At 42.7% G+C, this 23,724-nt stretch overlaps 1 protein-coding gene across 10 annotated transcripts in view; it reads left to right on the top strand.

Annotated features, from left to right (window-relative positions):
* The window catches only part of SPEN (spen family transcriptional repressor), a 77,425-nt gene that overhangs the window by 14,205 nt on the left and 39,496 nt on the right, over positions 1-23,724 (top strand). For 6 of the 10 annotated variants that reach the window (XM_075773358.1, XM_075773350.1, XM_075773355.1 and 3 more), the window contains 2 exons: positions 14,956-15,276; positions 18,617-19,093. In XM_075773358.1, the coding sequence (XP_075629473.1) occupies positions 15,077-15,276; positions 18,617-19,093 (677 nt within the window). In that variant the 5' untranslated portion in view covers positions 14,956-15,076. Of the gene's footprint in view, positions 1-14,955; positions 16,588-18,616; positions 19,094-23,724 lie in introns of those variants that run through there. The other 4 variants (XM_075773359.1, XM_075773357.1, XM_075773356.1 and 1 more) reach the window with 2 other exon arrangements.

The raw sequence follows: 23,724 nt of genomic DNA, 5'->3' as shown, positions 1-23,724 counted from the left end.
TGCCTGGGAGTGTGAATTCAGCCTGGGAGCGTGAAATCTCTGTGCTTTCTGCTCAATACGTCACCACTATGGACAAGGGTGGAGCAGAGGGATTTTGGTCGGCTCTAATACAGATTTCGCACGGGGCAGAGCAGTTAAGATTGCTGCTGGTGTGCTGGCTTCGAGTGCCGAGAAGAAAATCCTCTGTGCCTATTTAGGGTGATGGCTGCTAGGACAGCACCGTTTCTGGGGCCTTTTTCCCACATCCAACACCGGCAGGTCTTGCAGTGTCTTTCCACGGGAACAGGCTTGAGTTGGAAGTAATGGTACTCCTGTCTTTCTAGTAAAACTCTCAAATATGTTCCCGGGGTTTTACTGCTTATAATTGAGTAATATTTCTTGGATATCACTTAGGATGCAGACATGTGGATGGTTATACTAAATCAGCTTTGCATGTAGAGATCTCTATCCAGATGTATTTTTATTTTTGGACAATACACAAGGCTACAGAATGAACTGCTTCTCTTTTCTTTCTTGATTCGTATCATTTTTAAGTGCCGGTATTTTCATAGATGAGGTGCTAGCCTTTTTAGTTCAGAGCCTTTGAAGAGAGGGAGAAGGTAAAATTTATGCCTGTGCTTTGCTGAAGCAATGTCTAGAATATTGGGCAGTATCAGGACTTGCTTGTGCTGCATTTTTTACAGATATCTCCGGTAAGGTAATCTTGGTTTTGCAGAATATAAAACCCCAGAAGATCACGGGAGGACATTTGGTTGGGGGATTAGGGCAAGGGGATTAAATTAATTGCCCAGAATCAGAAGGGAAAGAAAGGTGTGGAAGACGCGAGGCGAGTCCTGCCTCCTCGAGTCTTGGTTCCAAGCGAAAGTCGGTTGGCTAATTGGGGAGATGGTGGGGCTGGTTCTGGTGGTGGCTTGTGTCTTTGTTTTCCGCTAGAAAATTCTCCTTTAATAATTCTGATCCTGGTGTAGATTCACCGAGCACCATAAAGCTGCACAGGCATCACCTGCACAGTGTACCGGGGGTGTTACACAGCGGTGTTTGTCTGCAACCACCTACTTCTTCCCCTGAGAGAGTCACACGGAGGATGGCCTCTCGGCAGTTTGAGATTCATGAATCCTCTGGCTGCTCCCGATTCTGCTCTTTGCATGCACTTGAGGTGGCAGCTTGTTGACGCCACGCTGGCCGAGGAAATGCCTACGTAATTATTTCAAAGAAACTTAATGAAAAGCCGCGAAGAGCGTAGATTTGGACTAAGCTTCTATTAAGTGGTTTTATACGCTGAGCCATGTTAGAAAGATAAGTTGATGTCACTTGGTTACAAATTTCTGTCATCTGCTGAGCCTTTCTGGCATTGTTTCTTCTCTGAAGTTTCTTCAGAGGTCCTGGGCCATGTTTATTTGTGATTTGATGAGAGCAGCTTCTGTTGTTGCTGAGCCGCTCCAAAGTGGCATTGGCTTTTGGTATTTCTTGCCCTTTATCATTGTACCAAAGGAATTTAGAGTAATCCCAGTGCCCTTTATCACCAATTGCAAGAAAACACTCGTGTGTTGAGAACTTAGCAGTCCCTGCAGAGCTTATGCAGGTATTAAATCCATTTGTCAAGTGAGAACAGAGGGCAAGAAAAGACTTATGTTTGTTCTGTGATAGCCTTGTTGACTGGTTGGTGGTTTTTTTTAATTCCCCTTGCTTTTCATAGGACAGGAAGTCATGCCAGGTTCTCTGGCAGATGACCTTATTGCCGTCTTAAGGTGTGTCCAAAATTAGGTCCTTGTCTTCGCCGAGAGCAAAGAGGCGCTAGCTGGCTTTTCATAAAAAGGGAAGTAAATATCCAAATGAGTAGAGGGCAGGTTGCAGATTTTGGATGAGTCGGTGAGTCAGGATGAACCTGGGGCTCCTTGGGAGTTTTGTTTTCATGAGCTGATGTGTCACAACTCAGGCTGTCTTGCCGTTGTAGTGGTTTCACAGTGTTGGCAGCTTGTGAAGAAGAGGAGGAGATGTTGCCTTCTGCGCATGAAGATGCACCTGAGAAATAACAAATACCAAAGCGAGGTCTTCTGATGATGTCTGGGAATGCGTAAAACCTCTTGACCGATTTTGGACTACTAAAGGTTTCGGGAGAGTTGCTGGCATCAAGGGTTTAAGTTGTGAAGCTGCTGGTGGGGTGGATACGTTCTGGTTTTGGTAGCTACCAAAAATAAGCGCTTGTGAGATATTTTGCTTGTGCTTTTTACTAAGTTCAGTGAACTTGCTGAGGTCAGAGAATGCCCTGAAACCAAAGAATGCAAGGGCAAACATTCCTAAACAATGAACTGAGGAATAAACTGGAAAATATTATTACTCTACATAATAAGATTTTGAGTTTAGCTGCATCTTCGGCATGCCAATTGAGAAATCTCGTGGGAGGAATATGAGGCTGAAGATGAAAATTCACAGTGTACAACCAGCGTCGTGCCTTGCCTTTGCAGGATTCTTTGTAGTGTTCTGAAGACTACTTGAATGGTTCATGAAAATCAGAGAAAAGCTGCTTTTTTTTTTTTTTGTTGCCCGAGCTAAGAAGTCGGTAGTATTTCCCACCTGGTGATTGTACGCACTGGGTTAATGCAGGAGGCTTTGCCTTTCTGCCTGCCCGGTGAGTAATAGCAGCTCTGGTCTCCTCGAGTCCGAATAAACAGCTCCAACGCTGTTCTGCAGTAATATATTAAGATGTGATGACGACTTCTGTACGATGAATAAAACACAACCGCTTTGGTTTCTGCATTTCCATAGTTATTGTTTAACCTGCTAACACTGTGTAATCGTCTGGTGCAATCTGTAAAATCCTGCAGTGTGAAGATAACATCCTTTAATAACAGAATAAACATTGTTACAGACTTTTCATAAATATACCAGGATATATTCCAGGGCCTGCTGCAATCTGATCTGTTAACGGGACAGATTGAATGTGAAGGCAGTGTCTCTGAATTCGGTTGAAACACCATCCTTCTCAGGACAGATTTTTTTGGAAGTGTATCCTGTATGTAGCTGGCTCTGCACTATAGTTTGTATGTTCATGGGGACTTGGGTGAGAATGCAGCAGAATTTGGATGTGAAAGGAACATCAATTTTCTGCTCAGACAAACTAATCATGGGAGAAGAGCAGCAGTCTGTCTTAATGACCAGTTTCTGTTTAAAGACCCAGGCATCTTTTTTTTTTTTTTTTTTTTGCTTCCTTTCTCTTCCCCTTTTTAATTAAGCTTAGCAACTTAAAATGGAAAGCACTCTTTTTCTTAAGCATGCTTAGATCTGAAGCGTGAGCTTCCAAATCTGATCAGAACGCCCTGAACATGCTCTCATTTTAACCCTGAAAAGCCAGATGAGTGCAAACATCTCTGGAAGGAGCGTGAATAGATGATCTGCACCACTGTCTGCTGGATACCGGTGGCTCTCTCTCCGGGAAGAGACAACACTAACTTGTGTGCGTGTGTTCCTCTGGGCTATCTCTCTATCCGAGTAGAAGAGCTTGCATGTCTTTTGTTATCTCCTGATGTGGTGGGAGATCAGAGATGGGTTCAAACCAAGTTCTTGTCACGAAGGTGGTCAGGCGCCCGAGTCAAAGCTGGGTTTGAAATGATCTCTTAGCTCAATAAAAAGACTACTGCCAGATTGTAAATTTTTTTTTTTTAATCAAGTGGTGGATCACCTTCAGTTTTTCTCCAGGTACAAAACTGAGTTGGTCGTGTTTTCTGTCCATGGGATTCACGGAGAGTAACTTAACGTCCCTGTCACGGCTTTCCCCAACTGCGACGTACATGTCTTTGGTGAGATGCTCGCCGCTTCCGCGCAGCACAAAGCACCGAGCTGTGGTCCATCTGCTCTTGCCACTGGTGTGAATACCTCTCGTCCTCATTAATAGTGACAGCTGCCAAAAAGTGCATAGAGGCTTATTTAAATGTTCCCTCTTTAGGCTCTCTGTGGCAGCTGTGGCTGACCTGTAATAGTTAATAGGGCAAAATAAGAAAAATAAATTGCCAAGTTGTATGTTTAAAGTAGTCATCTTTGGAGGAAAAAAGTCTTCCGGCCTCATTAGCATCCTAACTGTGAGGAGAATAAAAGCTCAGGATGGATAAGTATCTCCCTTGTATACGTAATCAACATCTGATTTGATTTCAGGGGATCTGTGCTTGTATGTGTGAGACGCTGCTCTCGGACAGCCAGCTAAATACACATCTAGACAGCAAACGATCTGCACAGTAACCGCATTGTAATCAAAGTCTAAAGAAACCTTTGGTCTTTTTCTTAACACTAAAGCAACTCATTGGGAGTATTAGTAGCAGAGAAGCTTTACTACATTTAAAAAATAAAACTGGTTTCAATGCTGATGTTGTAGATGATATGCTGGTTGGGGGTATGGCAAGATACGCCAGTTTTTGGCAGGAGCTGAGCTCAGGAAGCATCTCTTCCTCTACATCCAGTCAGAGGTTACAGTCCTCGGTTGTGCTGGCAGTTCGCACTCTTGCCTACCTCGTGTCAGACTAATTTTTTGAAAGCAAGCGTTTAAAGGTAAAGCTGATCACCGAAACGGCATAAAATTAGGAAACGGCTTTCCTGGTGATGTGCCTGGTTGTGTTGCCGATGGGATGGTGTATCTGGCTGACCCTTAAACCGCAGGAGGACCCCTGTAGGTGTGGTAGTACACCTCAAGATAAGGGTCTGCTGAATTATTTGGTACGGTGAGGCCTTTAGGTCAGCTTGTAAAACCGAGTGAGAAGCCCCACCCACCGCTGCGATGAAATTCAAGCTAGCCTTGGCTCGGCTTTGCAAAACCTTGACTTTGAGTTGCATCAAAAAAGCAAAGCCATTAAAATCTAGCTGGCTAAGGAGCTCAGTTGTGGAAAGTTTTAAGCTCTTGCCTATGGAGGAGAAAGCGCCTAGAGCGCAGGTAGTGGGTGCAGACAGAGCACCTGAGTGCGTGCCTGGCTCTGACCGGGCGCTTGTCAACAGGGAGTATTAGTTTCCCTGGGCTGACACCTGGCTCACGCCGAGTATTGTGCTGCCAGTTGTTTTAGTCACAGGAACAAGCACTTTCTCCAAGGTGATGGTAGCGGTGAGTCACGAACCGATGAAATAACATTTGCACGTCTGTATTTGGGTGACTGGCTGGTGTAGTGGTATGGGAGCAGCTGGCCAGTTTAAATGCAGGGCTTTGTGGAGGAGGCTGGATTGGCTGGGAGCTGACTTTTGTTTTCAGGGTGATGGGACTTTTTTTTGCCTCCCTGGGTTTCAAGATTGTACCCTTGTAGGAGTAGCTGAACTTTTGGAGTTGTGACTTGAAAATAGCCATGAGCCCTTGGATCCAAAACGAATTTCAAATTGTCAAACTTCTTGTAGCTGGTCACTCGTTCAAACTGAGTTGTGGTTCGAAGGGGAAAAGCGATCCGGTCACTTGGGATGGTCTGAGAGACAGATAAACCTGATTCTCTTCTTAAATACTATTTTCTGGAAGACATACAAAACCTAGGAGAAGAGGTTATGAAGTTTGTGTTCGACTGGTGAAGTATGAACCAGTGAGCACTGAGACTTAAAAAGCCTTAAGATGATACATATTTAAAGTACTCTGCAGCATGGCAGGGAGACCATAATGTTATGACTCTGCATTTTCCTCCATCTGCTGCCGAATACATGCAAAGCAGGGCTTGGAGAAGCAAAACTGAGATGGGGAATTACCCTTTCATGTAAGAACGAAAAACTTGATTAATCATGAGATTCCCCTACAGTTGCGAAGCAGTGCGTTCTTAAAATCGAATCCAAACAAATCCTAAAATCAGTCACACAAAAGAACAGGCTTGAACAATTCCTCTGCAGAAAGCATTTAAATGTAGCCTATCACCACTGGTATTTTTGAAGCAAATCTGCAGATTATACTTTAAGCTGGAAGAAAAAAAAAAAATGCCCTGGAGATGGAATTCAGCAGCCCCGTGTCTAGCGTGTAGTAACGCGATACCATGCATCTGCGTGGGTTGGAGGATAAAGAATCACAGCATGTCATACTTGATACAACACAGCTGAACATGCAGAGTTTCTGCAAATTTTTGTAACCTCTTCAGGCTGCTCTGGATAGTCGTATTCTCATCTTCTTGGAGAGCAAGACTGGTGGGATCTTGCCGTGCATCTTCCCTAATGAATTTTGAACCCATTAGCCAGTTTCAGTTATACTTCAGGGCGAAGGGGGTATTCGCAGTCTCAGAGATACGACGTTCCTTTGAGTTTTGTGAAAACAAGCGGTTTTAATAGAGGAGAGAGACCTGATTAGTGGCCCCATGGAGAGAAAAGCTGCAGCGAGAGTGCAACCCTTATTAGACATTAAAGAATCCACATGGGAGAGAGGTGTTCCTGACCGTGGGAAAAGCTGCAGTGGGAACCGGCAGTTATTGGACGCCAGAGAATTCAACCTCAAGACACGCATCCATAAGAAATGAGTCTTCATTATTTCTGCTCACAAAGCTGCTTTGATTTTTTTTTTTTTTTTAATAACGTATATACCAATAAGCCTTGCTATGGATGCTTGCATGCTTCTCCTTAATTGTACAGAAGTGACAACTAGGAAAAATTCCTTAATGCTTCTGCCTCTTTTCTGTCTGGTGGAGGTGGCCGTGCAAACAAGAAACTTGTATCGCTCAGCTACATTTACGCACCTTTAACTCGGTAAATTCACATTAAGCCCTTCATTACAGTATGGTCAAGATTTGCCTTCTGACTGCAGCCTGCGGACGGTCTGATGCAATGTTGGGTTCGCCTGACGTTGCAGGCAGCGGAACTGCTGACTTGGGTGAGGATATTAAACCCAGCCCAGCTAGATGTTGTTGAGGTCAAGCTGAGGAGGTTTTTTTTTTTAATTCGTCCAGCTTCATGTAATCTCAGTGTCGAAAGCACAGGTTCATCTCCCCCTCTGCCACCTTCATCCTAGGTTGAAATGTTGCTAGGACTCCCTTTGAACGTTGTTTCGTGTTGTGGGGGTGTTGCAGTGGAACTGATCTATATCTCGAGGAATGGCTGTATCTGTATTCAAGTTTCACCTGATGTGTACACACTAGAACCGCTTATCTGTGGCAAAATTTCTTGTCATGGGGATTGCAGAAAAATTTCCTGGTATGTTGACTGTTCGAAGAAATAGTTGCTACTGACAGTAGCAACCATGAATAAACAGTTTTAAATATTCTGTTTCTTCCCTCTCTGGTGGTACATAATAATTTCATTTGTATATTAATACCTCAGCAGTATCCAAATGGTGACTTTGCAATAAAGACATAAATAAAATGTCTTAATTGGGAATCGCTCCTAGTTTGTGTCTTAAAATGGAGCATTCAACTGAGCTGTAAAGCAAGAAGCGAGCACTTATTTCAGCACAGAGTTATCTACCGGACTATCTGATACGTCGAGTGTGTTGCTCTTAAATAACAGAGGTATCAGAAGTATCGGTGAATGTGCCTGTGCTAGCTTTTTAATTTCCTACTTTGTCATCTCGTAGGGAGGGATTACGAGTGTAGACAAAGCCCTAGCTGTTTTCAGTGCGTGGCAGGAACACGTGCTGTATCTCACGAACAAAACCCCTGTTTATAGTCAGAGTTGGGGAGATTTCCCGTTGAACGCCATCAGGGGCTAATGGGAGCTGCAAAGTCTAAGAATGGTCGAGGTTCGAGTAATTTGGGCAGGAGGGGAGAGTGAGGAGGATCGCGTTGAGGTTTCACCCCAGTCATGTAAGCAGTCTGACTGAGCTCCGTAACCTGGTTGATGGTTTCTGCTCCTGAATTTTGAGGTTTCCCTGAAGATCTTTATTGCTAGGAGGAGAGCTGCAGAGAATGCCCTGAAGAACGTTGTTTTTCTCCCCCCCAAAGGTCACAGAGCCAATAAAGATCCCTCTAAACAGGTTTTAAAGCATCTCAGATGGCAATCTAGAAAATTATGGGAGCTCGGTAATTAGGGCATGTTTCTGAATCATTGCTGTCACAAGGTCTGTTCTCGCTATGGCTTGAAAACCAGCACTCCTTGCAGTACGAGGAGCTTTTATTTTGCCAGGCTTTGGGAAGGTAAAGGTTTTCAAAGCCTTACGTCGTATGGATTTATCGCTCGCTGATGAGCTTTCCTACTTGTGATCATCCAGAACGCCATCCTGGCCACTCATGAAGGCTTATCGTTATAGAAACAGCAGTTTTGTGCCAAGAAAGGTAGAATTAGAGAGACATTTAATTTGTTTTATTTTTAGCTGCCTTGAACGCAGCGTAGCAGCTGGAGATAAGGAGAGCCAATACCATACATTGCATCTCCTCTAGAGGCTGCTGGAAGGGCTCCATACATTGCTGGCAGCCTTTCTGCTGGTACCCTTGTCCCAGTGGGTTTTGTCACTTAAAGTTATTTCTTCAGAAAATTGGGGGAAGATGAGGCGTGTGGAGGAGCATTACAAAACGGTGCTGTCGAGCCCTTCGCAAGGGCGAGTGCGTGTATGTATATTAGATAAATACAGTATTTTTGCCACAATCCTGAATAGCCAGTTTTCAGTTTTCAAGATGGAATTGAAATGCGTGTCCGTCAATGTGAGGGATTTCTGGTGTCCTGAGCGTTTTGGTGTGCCAACTTCATGCAGAGCGTGGCCAGGTGCCCTTGGGAATGAAAACTCTTGGTAATGAAACATCACATCAAGTTGTTGGTAGTAAATACTGCTTTTGGTCTCCCTTAAGCACGGCTGCTAGTGAAGGCCAGTGGCCTTGTGTACGTACGTTGCCGTATTTGTTGTCAAGCATTTGAGATATCGTTTGACAGATTCTCTGGAGTTGAGTGACAGTGCTGCAAAGCCAAGCGATTGTGGCTCATCGGGTGACAGTTCCTCACGTTTGTTAAAGTTGATTTTAAGTGTAGTTTTCCAGGACTCTGGAATCCTGCTTGCTGTTTCTGTGAAGATACAGTTCCATTATTTTCATCCCAGCCCTGTGCACGCATTTCTTTATGGACTGTCTTCGGGTTTGCTGCCACATACATCAGTTACTGTATTTATGAAAGAGTCTATGCATTTTTTGAGTACCTTTTGTTTAGATTCCTTTATTCTTCTGTATCTGTAAGCTCTCAAGTCTTGTTCCGTGCTAGGCACGTAACGATATTGCCAGATTTTGAACTGATATTCTGCATTACTTGAAGCAGAGTGTAATTCCAAAGACTTGTGCTGCTCAGGTCTGAAGGTGGTGGAATACCGCTCTTGATATGAAATTCCCTTTCTAAAAAAACAACCAACCAAAAATAGAAGTATGTAAATAGTTTTTTGGCAAGTATGTGGCTATAATGAATAAGCAGCATGGAACGTGGTGGTATGTAATTTTCTTAGGCCAAGTAGGTTATAACTATTATATGGTGCATTTTATTTCTTACGGTAACGTCCTCGTTGTCGTCAATTACAGTGCCTTATTCTTGGCAAATGCCTGTGTAAAGACCCAAGTCCCTTTGCATTGCTGGCGTAGGAACTTTTACAGTGGTGAATATTTAACACTGCTTTTGGTGGTGGTACGGGAGGGAGACGCTGACCGAGCGGTTCATGTTGTGAGTTGCTGATTCTGGAAGCTGGTGCTTAACTCTGAGCAGGATTTCTTCAGGATGGCTGTCACTATGGCTTGGTGTCCTGCTGCTGGTAAGACTGCTGGTTTTGCTGCTCTTCTGGTCTGTTATGTTGTGTATTACATGGATGGGAAGGAGATGCACATGCTGTTGCGGTGGGCCAAGTTCTTGGACTGTGAAATGGATGTCCACGATAGCAGAAAACCCCAGAACTGATGTTACGGGAGTTCAACAGCCTTCGGCAGCCTGGGTAAAAACCCCTATGGAGCTGGTGATGGCGACCTACTTCAGTATTTGCACATCTTGCATTTCCCCGTATCTGGAGCAGATCTGCTTTGTGCAGGGGGAAATACAGGACTAAAGCAGCCCCTAGCATGGGGCATTGGACCGATTTGCAGTTACCAGTAAGGAGAAGAGATGCAGACATCTGGAGAAGTATTATTTCAGGTCACATTGTTCTGTTATGAAATAACAACAAAGCAAGAGGAATGTGATTGACCAAGAAAAGCTTCAAGCTGTGCGAGCGTTCTACTGAATAACGCAAGCCGGGGCTTGCCTGGGTTATATAATGATGGAGGAGGAAGGAGTTTGAGCGTGGCACGGAAAAATCATCCCTGCTTTTCAGATGGCTAAAGATATCTGGCTTTAGTCAAAGGGAATCCGAGTGAATCCAAAATACTCGGATATCCTGCTGTATCAGGACGTCTTGACAAATCACGCTCTTAATGAGCGGTGAAGAAAGAAGCACGAAAATCCTTCTGCGTTATTTTGGATCTTGCGATGTCTCTCGCATTTAGTAGTATCTGGAGCATAATGTTGTGCTGGCTTCTAAATAAAAAATATGGTGAAGTTTTTGTAGACCGGGATGTTGCTGACCTGCAGAATTCTGCAGTAATGAAAACGGTTGGGTGTAACAGGTCTTCACAAGCTTGGGGGGAGCTCAGGAGAAATAGGGAGGTAATGTGATTTAAAATGAGATTCAGTTTAAATTAAAAAAGGGGATCTCCCTGATTTTGAACTACCTTTTCCTATCGTGTCTATATCATCCTGTAAAGATCCTAATCAGTTTATAAAATATTGCAGCTAAATGGTAACATTTGCTTACTAAACATTTCCTGGCTGGCTCTCTCCTAGCCCAATCCTTTGTTTAAAGTGCTTTTGCTTGGGAATAGCAGAGACTGTGCAGAAAAAAGGGATGTTTGGAGCAAGCACCCGAGATGAAACAGTTAATTAGAAATGGAAAGGCGAGGGCGCAGGTACCCCCGCGCAGGGAAAGTTGTGGGGTGAGGGATGACTTTGGCTATGTCTGGGTGACACGTCGCCCCTGGGGAGGAGGAACCAGCCCGGCCTTGCATTGGCGGAGGCTGCGTTTCCCAGCCCGGCCACACTGTCTGTTGGTATGGGAGGAAGAGCTGGGGAGGAGGAAGGGCTGGCGAGCGAGAGAAACATGCCGAGCAGCCATGCCAAGAGCCCAGAGACATTTCAGCTGCTTGATTATAGAGGTGCTTTGATCTACAGTGAATAAACCGATAATGCTTAAATTATGAATTCCTTTTCTTTGTCTGAAAAGCTGGATTAGTGTGGCTTTGTTCAAGCAGGGATTATTGAGCAATTTTTTTCTTCTTTTTTTTTTCTCCCCCCCCCCGAAAGGGCTGCTAGATCTGTGTTTGCAGCTGGGTGCTGCGATGGTGCTGTGCTGGTGGAGGGGCTTGGTGACATAACAGCTCTCACACCCCCTCGTCTCCTCTGCTGCTGGTTGAACTGTAAACCCCTCTGAAAATACGGCCTCAGCCACCTTCGTTACAATATGGAGCTAACGATTAATCAGCATGAGGTGCAGCCGGGAAGAGGCACTAAACAGCCTTGTTTTCGTGAGGGTCTGTGGATTTGGAGCTGAGCGAACAAGCCTCTTTGTTTTCTGTTTGGTCTGCCAGCGATTGCAAAACGCAGCCTTCTTGGAAAAGGCTGACGCACAGGTATAAAGATAGGAGGTGAAGGTTGAGAGGAGCCGCTCTGCGAACATTACCAAAGGTCGCGGCGATGCCTCCCCTTGTCTTTTGTCCCCTCTTCCCAGCCCTCGGGATCCGGACAAAGGTTGCTCCTCAGAGCGCGTTCGCCTCCATCTTGCTTTAACTTGCGATCTGCGTAACGAAACGCAGTGTTATCCCTGCCTCTCCTCCCCTGGTCCTCTGGAAAGTATCGTTTGGGTTTTTTTTTTTTTTTTCCTCGTAATGTATTATTCTGCTGCAGTAAACCCATCTTGTGATGCAGCACTGCAGATCTCCCCTCCTCTCTCCTCGATGCAGTCCTCCTCCCGGCAGCATCTGCCAAGACAGGAGCAGCTCGGAGAGACGCCAACGGGTGGGGCTGGGTCGGATCACCAGACAGATTAATCTTCACGGTGGGGGACCAAAGGATGTGTGTAATCACAGGACCACGTTGGGGCACGGAAAATGCAAACCTTCCTCTTCCAGCAGCTGTCCTTGAATACTCAGGGCTCTCTCCTTCTCGGTTTTCTTTCATCCCCCCCCCTTTCTGCTCCCTTTCTCCTCCCCGTCTGCCTCCCTCGCTTTCAGCAAAGACGATTGTCACAGATTATCCTCGGGGCTCGTCAAGGGTACGGTGCAGGACGCCAGAGCACAGTGTATATTTATGTATCTGGATAACGGATGGATTAAAACGCGCCGTCTCTGAGTGGGGTGATTTAGGACCATGGCTGCAGTGGAATAGTAGCCTCCCCCATCCATTTCTTATTTAGGAGAAAAAAAAAAACAAAACAATTTTTTTAATTAATAGCAACCAAAGTATGCTTTTCCCAATATAAAAACTGAGCTCTGGCTGCAAGAGTTGTGCATTTGCTGGGTGAATTTGTTGGTACGCAGGGAGCACATTACATTGATGTTTTGTATCTGCTGTGCTTTCTGGGCAGCGTTAGCTTGAATATTTGAACATTTTAACACGTTTCTGGATCTTCTGCAGCAAAAGAAAAATAATTGAGGTCTATTCGTGCATATGTTATAACAACACGTACGTGTTACAGTTTCAGAATGAGGAAATAGAATTGTCAGGGTGGTGAGTGGGAAGAGCCTTTCAGAGCTCATTTCTGATGTACCTGCCACAGCACTTCATACAAAGTTAGCTGTGTTGATTGCAATCAGAAGGTCAATTAGGATTTTAGGGTTTTTGAGTGATGCTAAGATACTATTTTTTTTTTTCTCCTGAAGATTGTAGACAAACTATGGGCTTGTGTTGGCAGACACTGGCAATGTGTAAACAATGAGCAAAAGCAAAATACATGTTCTAACCAGTGACTTCTGTAACTACATGATTTAGAAAAAAAACTCAGCGGGTATGAGAGTTGGAGCACTCTGTCCTGTTACAACATCTTTCCTTCGCTGTCTGTAGAGAACCAGCACTGAAACGCGTGCTAAAGGGCGACGCTAACGAGGATATCAAATTATTTTTCATATTTTTTGTTCATGTTCATTCATGGCACGAACATTTTTTCAAAAGCGCTCTTTCCTGTTTTCTTTCCCCTTCTTCCTTCCCTGTTTCTTCTCTCTTTATATGTGCCACATCCAATTAGACCATTTTTTTTTTCACACAAACTTTATTAACCATATGCTCCACTTTTCTGGTCTTTCTAAACCTTGCCTTCAAGGTAAGATAACCTTACTCAGCCTCAGAAGAGCGCAAATGTTGAGAAGTATCTTTCCTGCAGTACCATTTGTCAATATTTGCTCCTTGCAGCTTTTAATTAGAATAAAAAATAACCAGTGCATCAGGTCGATATCACAGGTTAGGAAACTCCTGAGAAATAACGTCACCGTGCTGTACCCACGAGTACAAAGGTGGCAAGTTCTGCTCTGGGCAGCTTAGGGGCAAAAATAGGTCCCCTACGTGACCTTGTGTTTTTAGGCCTAACAAGGCGCTTTTTGACTTGAAAGACGCTCTTGTTTGCACACATATTCGTTAATGGACAGTGCGCTGTATTCAGTGGAGTATAAACCAGAGGAAAATGAGATCTAAATCCAAACCAGGTTATATATAAGGCATAGTAGGTCACGATGGAATGAGAAGCCAGCAGTCAGGGAGGCAGGTTTTCAAATCGTGTTTAAGGATTAGTCATCCAACAACAATGACGAAATTTTAAGGTGTATGGAAAGCCGGGCATAAAAGAGTGTCAGACGTAGGTTCTGACAGCATTTGCTCCTCAGACAGGCAATTGTGTTAGCGTATTCCTGGGTATATAGCTGAAAAGGGCTTTTCTTGTTTAGGATACGTTTACATCTGTTCAGTGTTGTGCTGCCTTCATGAATAGATAATTTTTTGGGCAATAATTCTTCATAGAGTTCACAATTCTTCATAGAGTTCTTGATTTTTTTTTAATTTGTGTGTCCTTTTCCTGTTTGTCAGTATATTCAAAAATAGGTTTTTGGCCTCTTTTTGTAGTGGATTAACAACTGCAGTTAAAAGCCCTTACCTGTTTTGCTCAAAAATCTCTTGGCTGAGAGAAAGGTGCAACCAAAATGTGACCTGCAGTTCTCGGTTGTTTTAAAACGTTGCTGTGTTCATGCTTCTCATTTTATTCATTCTGCTATGAGCCAATGCTAGTTATTTAAAAACATTTTTACATCATGTTTTCTTGTATGCACAAACATGTTTAGTTTAATTTTTATGTAGACATTTAGTCATCCTGTAAGTGCCTGTGTTGCAATTGCTTAACATACATTAAGTAGGGTGGCGTCACGTTCCTGTCAGCTTTCCTTGGCGTGCCTGTTGTGCGGCTTGGTCCACGGTGGGGGGGTGTAAAGTTGAACCCCAGAAGCACCCTGGTCCAGGGGTGCCCATGTTGGTCATGCTGCAAAAAGTGTCCTGCAAGGCTGTAGTAAAGAAATGGGTTTGAGATGAGGAACAAGGATGAGAACGAAGACTCTTGGTTTAGCGCTGGATGATTAAAGATAGATTGGAGTAGTGGAATTGTTGTGTCAAGGTCATTTTTTTCTTAAGAAAATTGTTGGGATGTCTTTATTTCTACTTGTTGTGACACGGTTTTCTTTTAATTATGTCTTGCCTGGCAGATTAAAAATGAGAGGGGCCGCTCTAATTGCGAATACCTTTTATTTCTTCAGCTGCTGTTGCTTTGTTATAAAAAGGGTGATCTCATGGTAGGCTAACCAAAAGAGAGGAGTTTTGAAAATAATGATGGAAACTTTAAAAGGCTTTTTCCCCTCTGCCGTGCTTTGAGATTGATTTTCCTGCCGTGTGGGAAGGGCAAACGGTTTGAAACTGATGCTGATTTTGCAGGAGGCAATGTTATTAAACACGTTCTTTTTCTGCCAGTGCTAATATACGTGCTCTGCTTTGCTTTTCTTCCAGATATGGACGTGTCGAAAGTGTCAAAATACTCCCTAAGCGGGGGTCAGAAGGCGGAGTGGCAGCGTTTGTGGATTTTGTGGACATCAAAAGTGCGCAGAAGGCACACAACTCTGTCAACAAAATGGGAGATAGAGACCTACGGACGGATTATAATGAACCAGGAACCATTCCCAGTGCTGCTCGGGGATTGGATGATACAGTTTCCATAGCATCTCGTAGTAGAGAGGTTTCTGGGTTCAGAGGAGGTGGGGGGGGGCCCACTTACGGCCCCCCGCCATCGCTTCATGCACGGGAAGGACGTTATGAGCGGAGACTTGATGGGTAAGTTCCAAGGTTTCTCTAGGCAGGTATTTTGTATTTGATGTGGTGAGAAACACAAACTCGTATCTAGGGCCCCCAGATGGATTTAAAATTTTGGGAATTATCTATGTTTCCTATTTTGGGTTGGAAACGGAAGTGATTTCTATCCCAGTGGCTGGTACCTTGTGGATCCATAGAGGATGTTTTCTGCAGCTGGTTGGATATCTACACTTGAAATAAGGTGGTTTTAAGATGGAAGATTTCCTTTGGCCAGCATCGATATTGGAGTTACTCTTTTCTAGACGTAACGATTCCATTTCTTGGATAATATTAAGGCCTTGCTCGGATGTATCCCTGCTGCCAGATGGAGCTATCTTACTCTACAACATGTGGTGAAGTTCTCTATGGAGTATCTTCGGAATACTAGAACCTAAAATTCTGTGAAAGCTTGATGCCTAGTTCTCAGTTCTCACTGTACGCAGTTGGTATGTTAATTGGATTGTCACCACAAAATTTCTAGTAGACTTTAATGATGCAGCCCCTTGGATTCTACAGACAACACTTAGCCATGGAAATAATAACGCTTGGATGGAGAAGACTGAAGGCAGCTTGTGATGTTTCCATTTTGGATCTACATCATTTCCAAGTTATTGGGATTATTCTTTCTGATGGTATTGGCAAAAAGAGTTGACGGACATTACTAAATTTTGGAAATTATAGTGTTTTTTGTTTTTTTTAATGCTGGGATAAGAACTACTGCCTTGAATTTATTGGATGGTATACAGTCAAGACGCCAGTAGCCATGGGGAGTGGATTACTGTCTAGTCTTTTAAAAAGCTCTTTGCTACTCCACATTAAACATACTCTAGTTTTAAGGACGTGGTGCTAATGCCAGTTTGTGGATACGCCAGTGAAAAATGACTGGGCTGGATGGTTACAAAGGCGGCTAGAGGAGAGGATGCCTGCTGGCCAGCAGCGATGAGTGCCTCGTGCATTGGGTGATCTTCTACCAGCTGCTTGATTCAGACATAGGGCTGGAAATTAAAATAATGGATCTATTTAAGTGCCTTCTGTCTCAAGAAAGAAGTCTGGGGGTTTCAGAGTTATGGTTTCAGTCTGGGACTACTTCCTTCCTGTGGAATTTTTTATTTTTGTCTTGTCACTAAGATTTTTTTTTTTCTTGTTGGTTCATCTAAAATATCATTTGACACCCTTGCCCATTAAGAAGGTGGATTACCCCTGTAAGAGGGGCCAAAATTGGGGAAGTTATGTTCACAATTCTCTCCCTAGATTTAATTGGGAATATAGGTCGTGTTTCCACACTTGGAAAAGGTTGGTATGTCCTGCCCTGTGTATATTAGCCCCTCTCCTAACCCAAGTCAAACCCTCTCTTTCCACTAACTCCAGTAGTACTTAGTACTAATAGATAAATCAAAAAAGCACTGTAGCCATTAGATTTTCAGCTCTGCTAGCTCCTCTGTCTGTCTTCTGTGTCCTTTTCACGGATAAGGACTTTGTTCTTTTATGTCAGCTATATAGCAGTAACCCTCTAGAAAATACTGCTTTTTCTCTTACCTCATTAAATCAGCTGTCACTGATTAACACTTTGTAGGATGCTAAATGCAATCGTTATAAAATTGTTGATCTTGGCCCTTCAAAAGGGGGGGGAAAGAGATACACGTTTCTGTGTCAGATCCTGAAATATCTTTCAAAATGCCATTGTTGCGAGCAAGCGGTAATGAAAATAGAAAGGCAACAATGAATTTCGAGTGGATATATACGTTGCGCTGGTTAGGTAGTTTCTTAGATAGAATTTGAGAGGAAAAATTGCAGGCAAAACATGAGCTAGCTCTGTAGAAAGCTTGAAAATGAGTTATAACTTAACAGAGGATGAATATATTTAGAGGATTAAGGATCTAGTGATTCATTGGAGAAGGAACGGAAGGAACTTCCTGAGACGCTAATGGAAAAAGATTCAAATTCCATTTTCAGTTTATAAGAGATACCTGAAATATTTCTGCCATTTTAAACAGAAGACAGACCTGTGATGCAGGGGAGGATGAGGAAGCAGAAGGCAGAAATTGGGTTATTAGGATTCAGAGGATTGAAGTGACTAATAATTGATTCTGAAGGAAGAATCCGAGAGAGAAGGCTGGGAAAAAAAAAATAGTTGAAACGTCCTTCATAAGATGGATAATTAAAGTTTCAAATTAATTTTGGCTACCCTGACATATTTAGAATTTTGCAAGTATTTTTTAAACATTCGACGTAGTCATTCTTGATCTTTCATTTTGCAGCTGTAACTTAGACATACCGTCCTGGTACTTGTCTAAATTGGACTACTAAACTATTTGTAATGTTCTTTTAACTTTACCTGTCAGTTTTACTGTCTCTTTATTTGAGAGATCACACTAACTTTCTTAGAAAATAGAGCCTTTCTCAATTGACGTACATTTAAAATACTGAAACAAAATGAACTGTGGCTACTTGAAAGTAGCATGCTTGTGAAGATAGAAATTCTGTGATTGCAGTAACAATAGCAGTCTCAACAAACAAAAACACCTACTGAAAAATGTAATTTATCCTCCTTGCCTAGGGTCTTAGCATCTTTTTGGGGCCTGCACCCTTGCAGTTTAAATATTCTGACATAAGTAATCAAGATGTTTCTTGAGGGTATGCAGCTTTGATGAGAATCGAGTGTAGCAGCCTGCTAAAAGCAAAATTCCCTCTAAGAGGATGAAATATTTTAGAACAGCAACAAGAAAACTCTTAATTTTCTGGGCCTTCTCTATGGGTTGTGCTACCCCTTTTGAAAGCAGCTTCTTACCTCTGGGTCATGCTTTGCACAGAGGCTTTCATGGCTACAGCCCAATTTGCGATGCCATTTTTGCAGAAGGATAATTAGAAGAGCTCTAGTAATTACCAAATTCCAGAAAAATTTCTGAAGCTCTTAAGCAAAAATGGAGGGGGGGAGGGGAAGTTAATTGTGAAGTAAACATGAAGTTTTCCTTGTTTACTGAATTTAAAGGAAAAAAAACCAAAACCCAAACAAATGCAACTTAAAAGAGGCTTCTGCACTGGAAAGCAGTATTTTTTTCTTGTGCAGGCAAGATGCTGGTCATGAAAGCCTGATATTGTGATTAAAACAAAATGATTGCTCAGCTTTATCGTATATGAATATAACTTTGGAGTCAAGTAAAATGTTTTTAAGTTTGTCAGTGTTTGCTTGCTAGGTTATTGCTGTTTAGTGGAGAAGCAGTCACAAAAATAAGTTTAGTGCTGACGTGAATGTTTGCATGATTTGCTTTTAGTTGTGCTTGCCCCTTTCTGATGAAATATTTTTCCCCCTTCCTAAATGCAGGGCTTCAGATAACAGGGAGCGTGCTTATGAACATAGTGCCTATGGACACCATGAGCGGGGGACGGGAGGATTTGATCGGACGAGACATTACGATCAGGATTACTATAGAGATCCTCGAGAGCGGACTTTACAACACGGGCTCTATTATACTTCTCGGAGTCGAAGTCCAAACCGTTTTGATGCTCACGACCCCCGTTATGAACCTAGGGCCCGGGAGCAGTTTACATTGCCCAGTGTGGTACACAGGGATATCTACAGGGATGATATTACACGGGAGGTACGAGGCAGAAGGCCGGAGAGGAATTACCAGCACAGCAGGAGTCGGTCACCGCATTCGTCCCAGTCCAGGACCCAGTCCCCGCAGAGGCTGGCCAGCCAGGCATCCAGACCCACTCGTTCCCCCAGCGGCAGTGGATCCAGGAGCAGATCTTCCAGCAGCGACTCCATCAGCAGCAGCAGCAGTACCAGCAGTGACAGGTAAGGCCACTGCGGGTTGTTGCCCGACCCAAAGCGACCATCCTGCGGGCTTTGTGGGTTGTTTTCTGAGTCACAGTGAGGAGCTGCGAGCCCGGGCTTTGAAAATATAAGGTGTTTTGTGGCAAAGCGTTACTCACTGATGTAGAAGTAAACCGGCGTGAAATGTAAAAAGACCGAGTTGGCACAAAACAGATCCGAGGGGAATGCTGTTGCCGTCGTTAATTATTTTCCATGGTGGATCTGCACAGCATCCATAAGGCGCTAGCTAGGCAAAGTGGGGATGTGGGGACACAAGGCCTTGCTACACCCCTGGCTGCTGCCTGCATGGTTGGAGAACGCTAAATATTTCAGTTGCTTAAGTGAGGGAATAAGCAAATTTTAAGGTCAGCTGCTTTTTACAGGACACATTTTAGAAGACTTTGGGAAAGGATGAGTAGTATTGGCCAGTTTCCCCTCATTCCCTATCACCACTACTGTTGAAAAGGTGGATATGCTGCCTTTCCATTTTTCCCATTGCCTCGCAGCAAAAAGTGCAGACTTGGAAGAATTAAAACTAAAAATAAATCCAAGAATGCGTTTCCTAGCGATACGCCCATGTCCTTGGTTCTGTAATAGCTGCGGTAGTTCTGTATTTGTGTGGAGTTAGAAACTACATACCAGGGAAAAAGAAAGAGTACTAGAGCTAATCACTGGGTTTCTTTGTTGAAATGTCTCCAGGATATTTAGCCTTTTAAGAGTAAATTCACCCTAAGAGTGGAAACCGAGAAGGTGCCATTGTACCTGTGAATGTTTTATGCTCTGATTGGTGAAGAGTGCTGCTCTTCAGAAGGGTTTCTAGAGCTAGAAACATTTCCTTTACATACCAGTTCTCTTCCAAAACTGAAAATATTCATTAAGTAAATAAATATATCAGTATAATAAATACTTAGTGTTTGATTATCACTGTGAATGGAATTCTACCAGTGGTAACTCTCTAATCAAGGTAATTATTCTCATAAAATCTTAATCTGCTTGAACATTGGACCTTCTGGATGGGTTAGGTGGGCTGACGCTAGGGAGAGTGTGCAGAAGGGAAGACGAAGAAATTAGTTTCTCCTCTTCTAATTCCCCCCCCCCCATACACACACTCCCAATGTCTAAAGAACCACGCAAAGATTTATTTACTACTTCTAATTATTGTTTTCTCCTCCTGGATTTAGAAATCCAGTAACAGATTTAGAAATCCAGGTCCTGTCTTGGCTGGAGAGCAGGTGAAGAGAGAGGCACCTCTAGAACGTTGGAGAGGACTTTTGGGCTGCTTTAAAGGCTTGTTTGTTCATTCCTAACACCTCTCTCAATGAGATCTTGACTCTTAGATAAAGGCAATGCTTTGTCAAAAGATTTTCACGCTTCTTACAGCTTAAAAAAATTGGTGAGACTTCCAGAGGTCTCCAAAAAACCCCTAGAGAAGATGAATTGAAAGGATGCCATTTAAGGCTTAAGAAAAAAATCCTCAGCAGGAAAACCCCTTTTCTTCTGGTGCTCCTTTGCTCATTGCAGAATGGATAGAAGGGAGTCCAAGAAACTCGTAATATTTATAAAATGTCATTGTTGGGATGGCGAGACAGGATGAAACACTGCTCTGAATTTGAGAGGACTAAATATGATCCCACTGGAACAAAGTTTTAAGATTTAATCAGAAGATAAGCAGCATCTGCTGTGCTTTAGCATTTCATTTTCTTGGCAATTTCTAGTTGTAGTAATGGAAAACTAGATGATACTCTGGGAGGAAAGGGAAATAAACTATTTTTCCTTATTAATACAGTAAATTCTAATTCAATAGAGCAAGTAATTGAATCTGGTGGATAGCATATTTCATTTTGAAGGATCAGAAAGGAGTTTTAAATGTTTCTAAGCAATGAGATAGATATTAATAAACATTTAACCGTATCTTTACTTTGTAAAGCAAAACCCCACCTGGCCTCGAAGTCTTTTAAAGCACGAATGGACTTTTCTGTTTAATTTTTAACGCACTTTGAATTTAGCAATATAAATATTTAAGTCCCTCACACCCTGTGGTGAGCAAAAGCTACTTTGCCCCCTTTTCACTGGTGAGGTGTTCCTGCTCGCTGTGCAATATATTCAGGTTTCATGTACCCTGACCAGGCAGAAATTTATTTGCATCTCCATACCCTGGGTAGTAAATTCTGGCTGTGTCATCCCCAGCTTGATTTACCCAATTCCCTATATATTTTTCATTTCTAGAATGGGATTTATCTGGAAGAACTAAGGACAGTTTGTTACTGTCTGAAAAATAATTACTTCTTGCAATTTCTGTAGTATTTGTCAGGGGGTTTAGCAAATTTGAGATCCTCTTGGAGCTTTATAATAAGTGGAAATGGCCATTTTTGTGACGCTGTGAAATTCTTAATGTCTTTATGACAACGAATTCTTCCAAAATTGTACGTCTTGAAGAACTTTGTCACTCAGATCTCGTCGCGTCTGTGTCTCAGCTGGCAGGGTAGAAAAGGCAAAACAAATTGTGTTTCCTTGGAGAGGTGGGTCACTCACCCATGCTCGTGTGAACGTTTGGGGACAAACACTGGAGCCTGTGGAAATTTACGGGTGTTAAACCACTCGGGAGAATTTTTTGTGCATGGCACATCCGTCCTTCAGGTGCTGTGGAAAACGAACAGAAAGGTGTGAAGAAGTTTGGGCTTCGTTCCTTGTGGTTTCAAAGAGCTGTGTGAACTAAATGTGACTTTGATTACGTGGAGATGATTTTCCTGCACAATAGGAAAGACGTTTTGCAGATGTTTGGGGAAAAAAGAAAAAAGCCTTTATTTTTTAAAGGTTCAGAGTTTGTTGCATCGGGTCTCAGCTAAGCCTTTACAGGGGATTTGTAACAGGAGCTGCAAAGGAGTAATTTAGAAGATAAGACCCAAAAGCACATGGTAAAAGTAAACCATATTCTCTGAAGAAAGGCTTTATTTGTTGTATTTTGTGGCCTCCTAGAAGTTGTCTGCTGGGGGAGGTAGGGAAGCTGGGGGAGGTGAATGCTTCCTGTGGGAGCCGCTTTCACCGATGGTGTCCCTTGCATGGATTTGAGGAAGAGTTTGTGTTTTGAAGTTTTCTTGACATGAGTTTCTCATTCTCTACCTACGTTATGGAAAATGGTCGTTTGTTGTTTTTTTTAAATCACTTTGAAAGAGTAAAAAACCTCGAAAATTATATTTGAATTTTCTGCCTTAATTTCTCTGTTTTGTTGATTCATTTGTGCACCACAAATGATACATTAGCCAAAATATTTTCTGTACTGTGTCACAGAAGCAGCTGAATACTTGTGGAAGCTGTGTGATCCCATAGGAATCAAACCAGATTTGTTTGTGCCCTGCCCAACCTCCTGAAAAAAAAAAATCATCATCCCCCCCCCCCCCCCCCCCCGCTATTCTTTTTTGGTAGAAAACGATCTTTTCTAGGCTGCTTGTTGAGGTGTTCTAATGCGCTAAAAAAAACCCTCTGCATTTTTATTCAGTTGTGTAATGTCAAATGGCTTTACACGTTTCTTACTGTTCCATGTGTTAGTGATTATTTTTAAAGCTTCGCTGCAGCAACGTATCGAACCACATGGCACTGAGCAGTGGGACGTTTTGCTCTTAAAAACTGGCGAAGTACCTTGTTGAGATGGGATTTAAACTTATTTACAAAATCCTGGCAGAAGTGTTTGATTTCCTATAGGTGATTTCCAGAATGTGGAAGCGTGAACACTGCATGTTTGTGTAAATTTACAAAAAAAGTGACCTGAGATTTCCTTCTGCCTTCCTTTTTTTAATTTATTTTTTAAGAGTGCTTATTTGGTTGTCTGCTGTCGAGGATGCTGGAGGATTTACTACTTAGATGAATAATTTCCTATAGCTCATAAAGTAAACTAGATCGTGCTCTGGAATTAAAAAAAGCAACTTCAGCTTAGAAGTTTTATTTTCACCAGGATTTAGGAGAGCGTAGTCATTCCTGTTGTGTGGAATTAAAGCGATGGTAAGAAGTTGCACATACAAAGCCTGAATTTTTTTTTTTTTTTTGCTAATTGTGATAGCTATACTTCAAGTTGTAAAGACATGTGGGGAAGGCTTTCATAAAGTAATTAGAGATTGTTCTTTAACTTTAGATTTCTCTGTGATGAAATTCTGGAGTTACAGTTGGAAAGGAATACGTATGTGTTATTTTATGTGTCTTAATATTGAAACAAACTGATGAAAAATACTGCCAAGAGAATTTTAATCATGGGAAAACCAGGCTCCCTGAAACCTCCCATGGAGGCTGCAGTGTATTTTGTTTTTGTTGGGGACTTTCTTTGCCTGTTTAAACAACTGAAGTGAAAGGAGAAAAAAGTGAATTTAGTTTCATTACATAATGCAAACCTTTCCCTACCATTGTCTCCATCTCCTCTTTTCCGCTTAGTTTGTCTGCCAGCAAGTGATGAATCACTGACTTAGAATGGGATTTAGGGTTTTTGAGTGGGTTGAGAGATGCCTCTGCTGGGGACGGCTGAAAAATCAGGAAGAATGAGGTTAAATGTAGCTGTTCAGCCTTTATTTAACAACCTGCGAGATGGCCTCTGTTGATGTTAAATAATTCCACATAAATTTTGCACC

This window comes from Balearica regulorum, chromosome 21, assembly GCF_011004875.1.
Source record: "Balearica regulorum gibbericeps isolate bBalReg1 chromosome 21, bBalReg1.pri, whole genome shotgun sequence".
NCBI lineage: Eukaryota > Metazoa > Chordata > Aves > Gruiformes > Gruidae > Balearica > Balearica regulorum.
The sequence above is the reverse complement of the archived record's forward strand: the minus strand, read 5'-3'. Positions and strand labels throughout refer to the sequence as shown.